At 57.4% G+C, this 11,364-nt stretch overlaps 1 protein-coding gene across 1 annotated transcript in view; it reads left to right on the top strand.

Moving 5' to 3' along the window:
- Nucleotides 1-7,016: 7,016 nt before the first annotated feature.
- IRS2 (insulin receptor substrate 2) overlaps nt 7,017-11,364 on the top strand; it is a 28,997-nt gene continuing 24,649 nt past the window's right edge. The window contains exon 1 of the mRNA XM_042930194.1: nt 7,017-11,110. Within this exon, the coding sequence (XP_042786128.1) occupies nt 7,111-11,110 (4,000 nt within the window). The 5' untranslated portion in view covers nt 7,017-7,110. The remainder of the gene's footprint in view (nt 11,111-11,364) is intronic.

The following is an 11,364-nucleotide window of genomic DNA, read 5'->3' as shown; positions in this document are numbered from 1 at the left end:
GTCGGTTGAGCGTCCGACTCAGGTCGTGATCTCGCGGTCCGTGAGTTCGAGCCCCGCGTCAGGCTCTGTGCTGACCGCTCAGAGCCTGGACCCTGTTTCAGATTCTGTGTCTCCCTCTCTCTCTGACCCTCCCCCGTTCATGCTCTGTCTCTCTCTGTCTCAAAAATAAATAAACGTTAAAAAAAAAATTAAAAAAAAAAAGGCAGTCTTGCAGTATAATAAGTAATTTTAAGAACATTTTTAGGGGCACCTGGGTGGCTCAGTTGGTTAAGCGGCCGGCTTCAGCTCAGGTCATGATCTCATAGTTTGTGAGTTCGAGCCCTGTTGTCGGGCTCTGTGCTGACAGTTCGGAGCCTGGAGCCTGCTTCGGATTCTGTGTCTCCCTCTCTCTCTCTCTGCCCTTCCCCTGCTCATGCTCGGTGTCTCTCAAAAATAAACATAAAACATTTTTAAAAAGAAAATTTTTATATGGAATTCTTATTTTTGTCCTCTTTTAGCAAGAGGCTGGGCTGACATGTAAAAAAGAGCTGGCAGCTGCGGGATACTGGCTGGTGTTTGCAGTGGTCATTCTGAGAACCAGCTTATCTGAACTGACTATCTCCAGTTAACACCCATCCGGGAGCAGAAAACGGCACTAAATGCACCTGCATTATTTTCTTGTGAACCTCACTAATTCGTATTTCCTCAAGCTAGTGCAGTCGATATCCTCTGTTATACATGATCTAAACAAGGTAAACAGTACAATAATAATAATATGTAAGAAGTTAGTCGTGCTTCTGAAACATTGTATGTGGGTGCACAGGACAGGGAAGGCAGGGAATGAAAAGAACAAGATTCTATTTCCACTTGCGATGGAATCGGTATTTACAGTATCAGCATCATGAGAGAATTGTATATGTTTTACTCGTCCCAGAGACTGGTACGGATCGCATTGTATAGCATACATGAGTATAGTGATGAGCTATCCTTACTAGTTATTATTATTGCTATTTTACATATCACCATCTTCTGTCCAACCACAGAGAAAGGCACCAGAAAGGCATGCTTGGCAGTAAAGAAAGCAAATCTTCTGATCTCTTCACTCTACTTAGATAACTCACCTCTAAACGCCATTTCCTACCTTGACTACCTCTAGTAGTTACATTCCCTAAAGACGGATGAAAACAAGTAAAAAGAATGTAATTTTTACATTTAAAGTTGGTAAGTCGTGAGTGTGCAAGTTCACGTTACCTTCATAAAAAATAGCCACATGTGACATTTATTAACTGCCACTTATTACTTGCAGTTTAAAAACGATTTTGTTATCCTTGGCTTTTAAGATACATTTTCTTTCCCATCCGTACTTTTTCAAACGTTGCTTTTCAATATCCCTCAGGATGCCTGGCTTATTCTAAAAACAAAAATTTGAGACTGGCAAGTCAACTTAGTGAAGAAATGCGATAAAAAGCTTGCTTGCAAGACAAACCAATCTTGACTGTAACTCACGTTTACTCCACAATAATCCTGACTTCATATCCTTGTTTGTTTTCATTGTGTTGCCTACGAAGTTTTCCAAAGTCTTAAACGATCATTGATACTCAGTTTTCATACAGTAACTGCTCTTGGTAAGTAAATATGCAGATTGAGCTAAAATACATTAGAAAATGTGAACATATTAGCTTGATACTTACCCAATCATAAAAAATAAGCTTTTAAACTGAATGTGTCCTTTCATTTGTCCTCTGATTGTGCCCCGAGTCGCTCATTGTCAGTTTTATCCCAAACTGCTTCTACCCACCTATTTAGAGATTTGTGCACAGCAAGTGTAAGGTAGGTTAGGTTGTAACCAATTTTCGGCCACCTCCCTGGCTGCAGCGTCTTGCAAAATAGACTGTTCTGCCTTAGGAAGAAGCACGGCCGGGTGGTGGCACTCTTCACAAGAACGGGTCACATTTCGCTGTTATCTTTAGGTTGGATTTCAAAACAACTCTAGAAAACAGACTCAAAGGCAAGCCTGGGACAGCACGTGAGCTGCAGCAAAGGGGAAGGTTTGTGACTACAGTCCAGTTCCACAAAACGCCGGAGCAGCTGGCAAAGAGCAGGGTGGCTTGTGTCCTGCTCACCACCCCCCCACCCACTCAGCAGTTTACAAACAGGGCGAAAGCTCGCTCCTAGAGCAAACAGTGGGATCAATGAACACGGGCTGATCTTTCCTCCCTAACATTTGCTCTGTTCAAGGACACATGGCTCTCCTCACCGCTCATGCCCCCTCCCTTCTGGAAAATATAGCTGTGTCATTTTAGAGACTCTTTTTTTTAATGTCATCTGCTTGTGATCAACACATTGAGAGGCAGACAATTTTGCTTTGCTCTAACAGAAAACCACAGTAACACCAACCAAACAACGTTTTAACCCAGCAGCTAGAACGCTGACAGCCAATACCTACCCAGGGCACCAATCTGGTCGTGCAAAACGTGAGTTTTGTTATAGGGCCAAGCATCCCAAGAGGGTTATTCTAAGAAGAAACGCTTTTGGTTTGTTTTTGTTTGTTTGTTTTACGCTTCAGTAATGTTAGGCAGTCATTCATGTAAAATTTTAATTTCTATCATGGAAAGTCTGTGGGGGGAAGGTCTGTTTTGTTTTGAATTTAGAAATATAGTCTCAAAATTCAAACACCACAAAATCCAGAGGTGAATTAATAAAAATGTTAAGTTACTAACCATAGTCACTTTGTAATTGCTGGTTTATACATTTCTTCAACATATTTAAAATGAAAATGTTGTGAGTATTGGGTTAGCTGTGCTACTACATGAGGATTTTCTCCAAGGAGTTTTGATTCACTGCATACATTTTCCAGAAGAATTCTCATGTTTAAAGTTATAGTAGTTTGCTTCACCTTACGTGTACATGAAATAGTCATTTATTTGAGAAAACCCCTTCTCCCCAGTGAATATTTCAGAAAGACACAAATTGAGATACACAAGTACTTACGATGAGCAAAATAAATACTAAAGTGGAAACCTTCACAATGTCCAAGGAACCAATACAATCTATTAAATCTTGGTGCTTTAGATATTCGAAAAGTCATGCACAGGTAGTAAGTTATCCAAACAGCAGTTACATTCTCTCTTGTAAATCATTCTGTTGCACACAATTAGCATGTTACAAAATTCTTGTGAAATTTCAGTTGAAACATATTAGCAAATATATTTGTGAAAAAAAAAAAAAAAACAACCAGCTTTGAAAGTGCAAGAAGTCCCCTTATGAATTCTAGATGGGGAAAAGTCTGTCTCTTCCTGGTTCATTCATCAGAGAAAGAGAAATTTATTAAATGAGCTACTGAACCACATTATTTAATACGGCAAAATGTGATGAAATACTCTACTTTTTAAAAAGACTGAACATGTCCTCTGACATAAGCCTCTGAACTTAAAATCTACACCTTCTAAAGCACATTTTATTTTATTTTACTTTATTTTATTTTTTTCCTCATAAAGCACATTTTAAATTAAATTGTCCTTTTAAATTTAAAAGGACATTTTAAACTGAAGCTATTCTAACTGGTCGTATAGTATGCCACTTAACTATCTGCTCAGTTAGTTTTTAGATACAGTTCATCTAGATAGAAAATACTGTCAAACAGCTACACAGGGTTAAGAATTAAAAAGAAAAAAAAAACTCACAAGCACTAAAACGTTACCTACTTTTCTCCTCCTTAAGTGTGCCTTTGTTACAGGAAACAGAGAAGAGAATTAATGATGCTTACTATTATTTGCATTGTGGATTTGTGGTGCGTTTTTAACGTCTACATTTTTATGAAATTGACTGCTTTATAATAGGTAATTAAATTTTTCCAGTAAGGACTTTTTGTTTTAATAAAAGAGTCCTCGTGTACGATTTTATGTAAAGAAAGCAAAACAGGCAAACAGAAAAACACTCCTTGCTAAAAGATATGGCCAGTTAGTTATCCGTAAAACCAAAGAGAACTTCCAAGGGAAGGTCTTGGACCCTGAGAAAAACTTTCATCCAGGCTGCTTGTTGGCAACAGACCATGCGTGGAGAGCAGCTTGGCAGATGTTATTAGCTGACTTTTGCTGAAAAAGTATGGGGGAACAGTTGGAAAATCACAAGGTGTCGAACAAGCTTTAAATAAATAAAGCGCTTATTTGGCAATGGGAAGGGAGGAAGGCAGGGATACCTCTAATGACAGAGTTCCTTACTGTCGGTTTCATGGGCTGACTTCTTAATGAGAATGGAAATTGTACCTCCCACACTTGTATTTCGAGGTTCTAGGACTTCAGAATGACAATTAGTTTGCAATTTTGTACGAAAAGCCACAACCAAAAAGGAAAGAATGGAACAATTGCAAGAAGTACTTTTTTCGAGGAGCTCAGTGGAGCTCAGTATCCCGTTAGGCTGAGTTAGAGGTTGTGCCACGTCCCCGTCTGCTAGTTAGGGTTCCTGAACACACAGGCAGACCCATTCAGACCCTTCCTGTGGGGAGGCGGAAATCATCACAAAGCCAGTAAAACTGGGCCACATTCCCCTTCCACTCCCAGATAAGAATTCCTTCATCCCTCCTTTCCCAGTAGACCTATTGCTAGGCAACATTTGCTAACGGAGGAAGGACAACAAGATCTGAAAGGAACAGGAAGCCGGACTACCGTGTTCACGAAGGTGCGCCCAACAGGTGCACACACACGACACACACATGCATGCAGGCACACACGTGAAACGACATTCCCACAGGTATTATTTTTTAAAGCATGACTGAAAATGGAAGATGGACTTTAAATATACTTTTTATATATCAAACCCTCCTATGATATATGCCTCACCGATTATTCTTCCCAAATTTATGCGACTCATCGAGAATCATAACGGTGTACGTGCTAAAGAGTAAAAACGCTGTTTTTTGGGGCACATAACATTAACTAGCAGGATCTTTAAGTCACATGCCTACAAGTATGTTAACATATTTATCACCGTTTCAAAACCTATATTTTCCTTAGACTTAAGACTTCATTGCATTTGAAATAAAGACTCTTATAAACTATAGAGGGCATTCAAAGGCAAACTTCCAGGACTTAATAAAAAATAACCAACGTTATTGTTTCCAATTATCTCATGAAGACACACGAATTAAAGAAAGAAAACAGACAAGGGCCTGTTTTGTTAGCCTTCTCAGTCCCTGCGAGACCCGGAGCCGGCTGCGGTCTGAACTCTGGGACACACATCCTCACCAGCTGCCCCCACTGTGACATTTGGGAGACGCGACCACGTGGGTTCTTATTTGCAATCGACTTTGAAAGTCACAAAAGCCGTCACAAAAGCCATGGAGACGGGGATATCGGAAGCACTTCTTCAAGGGCATCTTCAACGGCAGCGACTGCCGGCGAAGGGCGCGCAGGTCTGGAGCCGCCCACCGCCGTCCGCGCCAACGCGCGCGGGGCCCGGAGGGTCTGGTGGGAGGCGGGCACCCGCCGCGGGCACCCGGGCTGCGGGCTGTTTTCTCGCTGGAGCCCGCCCTCTTTCCGGCACTATGGAAACTGCATTTTTGTACGCCCGCTCGTCCTCCTTCTCTTTCTCTGGTTCCATCCCAAACAGACGATTTCAACTTCCCGAGAACCTGACAAGTGAATGGCGCTGATGACGCCCCGGAAGAGCCCACGACCTGGGTGCGGGGGAAGGGCGCCCCCGAGCGGGTGGGACCCTGGGAGCCGCCCGAGGCGAGCGCGGCCCCGGATCGGGGGCGGCGGGGAGGGAGGGGGCGCCGCGCCCCTCCCCTCCTTCCAGGAAAGGGCACCGAGCTGCTATCGATCCGGCGCTCACCGGTGACTAATGTGATGCTCGTAAACAAGGCGCGGGCCGGGCACCCGGGAACCACCCAGGCGCAAACCCGCCGCGGCGGGGCGGGCGCGCGCCCACCCGGAGTTTGGGCGCCAGATCCGCTCGCCCAAGCGTGCGTGTGGGTGGGAGGGGGTTACGAGAGGGCGGCCAAGCTCATTGCCCCTTCTTGCCCCCGCGAGTGGAACGGCAGCAGGGCGACGCGGGGCCCGAGGGAAGGGTGCTGCCGCCCCCCTCGCCGGCGCCCGGCCCCCGGCTCGGCGGTCTCGGCCCTTGATCTCCACCGGCCCCCCGCCCCCTGCAGTGTCCCCTCCCCCGGTCTCCTCCCCGGCGGAAGCTGCGAGCCCAATTAATTGAGTCAAAGGCGGGAGGGAAGGCCCTCCGCGCGGCGGCCGGCCCCCGCCCCTCGTGCGCGCCCCTTTTCCCGCCCTGGGTGGCATCTCCTCCGCCGGCATCCACAACGAGCCTCTGATTAATGAGGCCGGGGCCAGCCCCCACCCCGCCCGGGCCCTGGCCTCCGCGGGAGGGGGAGGGGACGGCGGGAAACGCAGCCCGGGGAGAAAGGGGGGCGGGGCGGGGGCGCGCGGCCCGCCCCCCCGCGGCCCGCGCCCATTGGCCGCGCCGGCCGTCCGTCGGGGGGCGCGGCGCCAATGCGGGCAGCGGGGCGGGGCGGCCGCGCCGTGTGTGCCTGCGTCACGCCGAGTCACATGTTGTTTTGCTCTTAGTTCAGTCACTCGGTGCGCGATGTGTTACTCGCTGTGCGGCGGGGACCGCGACGATCCCGGGTCGCCGTTGGCAGCGGCGGCGGCGGCAGCAGCAGCAGCAGCAGCAGCCCGGGTGGCGGCGCGGACCCCGAGTGCCCGGGCGCACCCCGGCACCCCGGAGCGCGGCGCGGCGGCGGGACCGGTGCGGCCGCGCGCGCCTTAAGCTCGGCCCCGCGGCTCGGGGACCCCGACTCCCAGCCCAGCCAGCGAGTCCCCAGGCGCCGCCCGAGAGCCCGGGAGGCAAGCGGCCGCGGGGAGCCGGGCCAGGGGGCGGCCACCGCCCGCGCCGGGCATCCTCTGGGGCCCGGGAGCGCGGAGGGCGCTGCGCCACCGCGCGGTGCCGGCCCCCGCGGGCCTCCCCCGACCTTCCCCACCTCCTGGGCCCGAGGGACGCGGGCTCGGGCGGGCGAGCAGGGGGTAGGGTGGGGGGGCGGGGAGGGAGCCGCCCCCGCCCGCGCCCCCTCCGCTGTCCCGCGGCTCCTCCACGGCGGGCCGGGCGGCGCGGCCTGAGACGCCGGCGATGGCGAGCCCGCCGCTGCACGGGCCCCCCGGGCCGGCGGGTGGCGACGGCGCCAACCTCAACAACAACAACAACAACAACAACCACAGCGTGCGCAAGTGCGGCTACCTGCGCAAGCAGAAGCACGGCCACAAGCGCTTCTTCGTGCTGCGCGGGCCCGGCGACGAGGCGGCGGCGGCGGGCGGGGGGCCGGCGCCGCAGCCGCCGCGGCTCGAGTACTACGAGAGCGAGAAGAAGTGGCGGAGCAAGGCGGGCGCCCCGAAGCGGGTCATCGCGCTCGACTGCTGCCTGAATATCAACAAGCGCGCCGACGCCAAGCACAAGTACCTGATCGCGCTCTACACCAAGGACGAGTACTTCGCCGTGGCGGCCGAGAACGAGCAGGAGCAGGAGGGCTGGTACCGCGCGCTCACCGACCTGGTCAGCGAGGGCCGCGCGGGCGCCGGCGACGCGCCCCCCGCCGCCGCCACCGCCGCGTCCTGCAGCGCCTCCCTGCCCGGCGCCCTGGGCGGCTCGGCCGGCGCCGCCGCGGCCGATGACAGCTACGGGCTGGTGGCGCCCGCCTCGGCCGCCTACCGCGAGGTGTGGCAGGTGAACCTGAAGCCCAAGGGCCTGGGCCAGAGCAGGAACCTGACGGGCGTGTACCGCTTGTGCCTGTCGGCGCGCACCATCGGCTTTGTGAAACTTAACTGTGAGCAGCCGTCGGTGACGCTGCAGCTCATGAACATTCGCCGCTGCGGCCACTCGGACAGCTTCTTCTTCATCGAGGTGGGCCGGTCGGCCGTCACGGGCCCAGGTGAGCTGTGGATGCAGGCCGACGACTCGGTGGTGGCTCAGAACATCCACGAGACCATCCTGGAGGCCATGAAGGCGCTCAAGGAGCTCTTCGAGTTCCGGCCGCGCAGCAAGAGCCAGTCGTCGGGCTCGTCCTCCACACACCCCATCAGCGTCCCCGGCGCGCGCCGCCACCACCACCTGGTCAACCTGCCCCCCAGCCAGACGGGCCTGGTGCGCCGCTCGCGCACCGACAGCCTGGCCGCCACCCCGCCGGCAGCCAAGTGCAGCTCGTGCCGGGTGCGCACGGCCAGCGAGGGCGACGGCGGCGCGGCGGCGGCGGGGGCCGGGGCGGCGGGCGGCAGGCCCGTGTCGGTGGCCGGGAGTCCCCTGAGCCCCGGACCGGTGCGAACGCCCCTGAGCCGCTCACACACCCTGAGCGGCGGCGGCGGCGGCGGCGGCGGCTGCGGCGGCCGCGCGGGCAAGGTGGCGCTGGCGCCGGCAGGGGGCGCCCTGCAACACAGCCGCTCCATGTCCATGCCCGTGGCGCACTCGCCCCCAGCAGCTACCAGCCCTAGCAGCTTGTCGTCCAGCAGCGGGCACGGCTCCGGCTCCTACCCGCCGCCTCCGGGCCCGCACCCGCACCTGCAGCACCCCCTGCACCAGCCCGCGAGCCAGCGGCCCTCCAGCGGCAGCGCCTCGGCCTCGGGGTCCCCCAGCGACCCCGGCTTCATGTCTCTGGACGAGTACGGCTCCAGCCCTGGGGACCTGAGAGCCTTCTGCAGCCACCGGAGCAACACGCCCGAGTCCATTGCCGAGACGCCCCCGGCCCGGGACGGCAGCGGGGGCGAGCTGTACGGGTACATGACCATGGACCGGCCCCTGAGCCACTGTGGCCGCCCCTACCGCAGAGTCTCCGGGGACGGAGCCCAGGACGTGGACAGAGGCCTGAGGAAGCGGACGTACTCCCTGACCACACCTGCCCGGCAGCGTCCCGTGCCCCAGCCCTCCTCTGCGTCCCTGGACGAATACACCCTGATGCGGGTCTCCTTCTCTGGCAGCTCCGGCCGCCTCTGCCCGTCCTGCCCCGCCTCGTCTCCCAAAGCGGCCTACCACCCCTACCCCGAGGACTACGGGGACGTCGAGATCGGCTCCCACAGGAGCTCCAGCAGTAACCTGGGCACGGACGACGGCTACATGCCCATGACCCCCGGCGCGGCCCTCACGGGGGGTGGCAGTGGCAGCTGTAGGAGTGACGACTACATGCCCATGAGCCCCACCAGCGTGTCCGCCCCAAAGCAGATCCTGCAGCCTCGGGCTGCCGCTGCGGCCTTGCCCCCCGCGGGAGCGCCGGTGTCCATGCCCGCGGCCGGCAGGGCCTTCCCGGCCAGCGGGGGCAGCTATAAGGCGAGCTCCCCGGCGGAGAGCTCCCCCGAGGACAGCGGGTACATGCGTATGTGGTGTGGCTCCAAGCTGTCCATGGAGAACGCAGACAGCAAGCTGCTGCCCAACGGGGACTACCTCAACATGTCCCCCAGCGACGCAGGCGCCTCCGGGACCCCTCCCGACTTCTTCTCCGCCGCCTTGCATGGCAGCGGGGAGACGCTCAGGGGAGTGCCCGGCTATTGCCACAGCTCCCTGCCCCGCTCCTACAAGGCTCCCTACACCTGCAACGGGGACAACAACGACCAGTATGTGCTCATGAGCTCTCCGGTGGGGCGCATCCTGGAAGAGGAGAGGCTGGAGCCGCCGGCCAGCCCAGGGACCGCGCCGTCCAGCGGCTGCGGCGGTGGCGGCCACGCCCAGCCTCCTCACCCAGCAGTGCCTTCACCTGGCAGGCCAAGTGGCAGCGTTGGCGGCCGCCCAGAGGGCTTCCTGAACCAGCGCTGCCGGGCCGTGCGGCCCACGCGCCTGTCCCTGGAGGGGCTTCAGACCCTGCCCAGCATGCACGAGTACCCGCTGCCACCCGAGCCCAAGAGCCCCGGTGAGTACATCAACATTGACTTCGGCGACGCGGGAGCTCGCCTGTCGCCTCCCGCACCCCCGCTGCTGGCCTCGGCCGCGTCGTCGTCCTCGCTGCTGTCCGCCAGCAGCCCGGCCTCCTCCCTGGGCTCGGGCACCCCGGGCACGAGCGGCGACAGCCGACAGCGCTCCCCGCTGTCCGACTACATGAACCTCGACTTCAGCTCGCCCAAGTCACCCAAGCCGGGCCCCCAGGGCGGGGACTCCGTGGGCTCGCTGGACGCCCTCCTGTCCCCCGAGGCCTCCTCCCCCTATCCGCCGCTGCCCCCGCGCCCTGCGGCGCCCGCCTCCGCCCTGCAGCAGCAGCCGCTGCCTCCGCCCCCTCCAGGCGAGCTGTACCGCCTGCCCCCCGCCCCCGCCGCCCAGGGCCCCAGTGCTGCCTCCTCGTCGTCCTCGGAGACTGGGGACAATGGTGACTACACCGAGATGGCCTTCGGCGTGGCTGCCACCCCGCCGCAACCCATCGCCGCCCCCCCGAAGCCGGAAGGTGCCCGCGTGACCAGCCCCACGTCCGGCGTCAAGAGGCTGAGTCTCAGGGATCAAGTGTCGGGAGTGGAGGCCTTCCTGCAGGCCAGCCAGCCCCCGGACCCGCACCGGGGGGCCAAGGTCATCCGCGCAGACCCGCAGGGGGGCCGCCGCCGCCACAGCTCCGAGACCTTCTCCTCGACCACCACTGTGACCCCCGTGTCCCCGTCCTTCGCCCACAACCCGAAGCGCCACAACTCGGCTTCCGTGGAAAACGTCTCTCTCAGGAAAAGCAGCGAAGGGGCCGGCGGCGGCGGCCTGGCTGGGGGCGACGAGCGCCCCACGTCCCCCCGCCAGCTGCAGCCACCGCCCCCCCAGCAGGCGCGGCCGTGGCTACCGAGTCAGCCAGGGGGCTTGGTCGGGTGCCCCGGGGGCAGCGGCTCTCCGATGCGCAGGGAGACCTCTGCCGGCTTCCAGAATGGCCTCAACTACATCGCCATCGACGTGAGGGACGAACCTGGGCTGTCACCCAGCCCGCAGCAGCTTCCGCACCCGCAGCCGGGAGACAAGAGCGCCTGGGGCCGGACCCGGAGCCTGGGGGGTCTCCTCAGCGCGGTGGGGGGCAGCAGCACCGGTGGGGTGTGCGGGGGGCCCGGCCCTGGCGCCCTGCCCTCCGCCAACACCTATGCCAGCATTGACTTTTTGTCGCATCACCTGAAGGAGGCCACCATTGTGAAAGGTGAGGCCCTTGGAATCTTGCGGTCGGCGGGAGGCAGGGTGGGATGGCCGGGGAGAGGGCCGCTCTGGCTTCACCACCATCCACTCCTTTGGTACCTGGACACAAGCACCAAAATACTGGACAAGCCGCCTTGTTTTGCTTTCCTCTTGGCTCCCCCGGGTTCCTTCTTTGCCAAACAGCCGTAGCGGCCCAGTGGTCTTTGAGTTGAATGTGCAGCTTCGCACCCAGGAGGCTGGGATTCGTTGTTTGGGCCC

The sequence above is a fragment of the Panthera leo genome, chromosome A1 (assembly GCF_018350215.1).
Source record: "Panthera leo isolate Ple1 chromosome A1, P.leo_Ple1_pat1.1, whole genome shotgun sequence".
In the NCBI taxonomy this organism is placed as follows: Eukaryota; Metazoa; Chordata; class Mammalia; order Carnivora; family Felidae; genus Panthera; species Panthera leo.
Note: the sequence above shows the minus strand (reverse complement) of the source record. Positions and strands in the feature narration are given on the sequence as shown.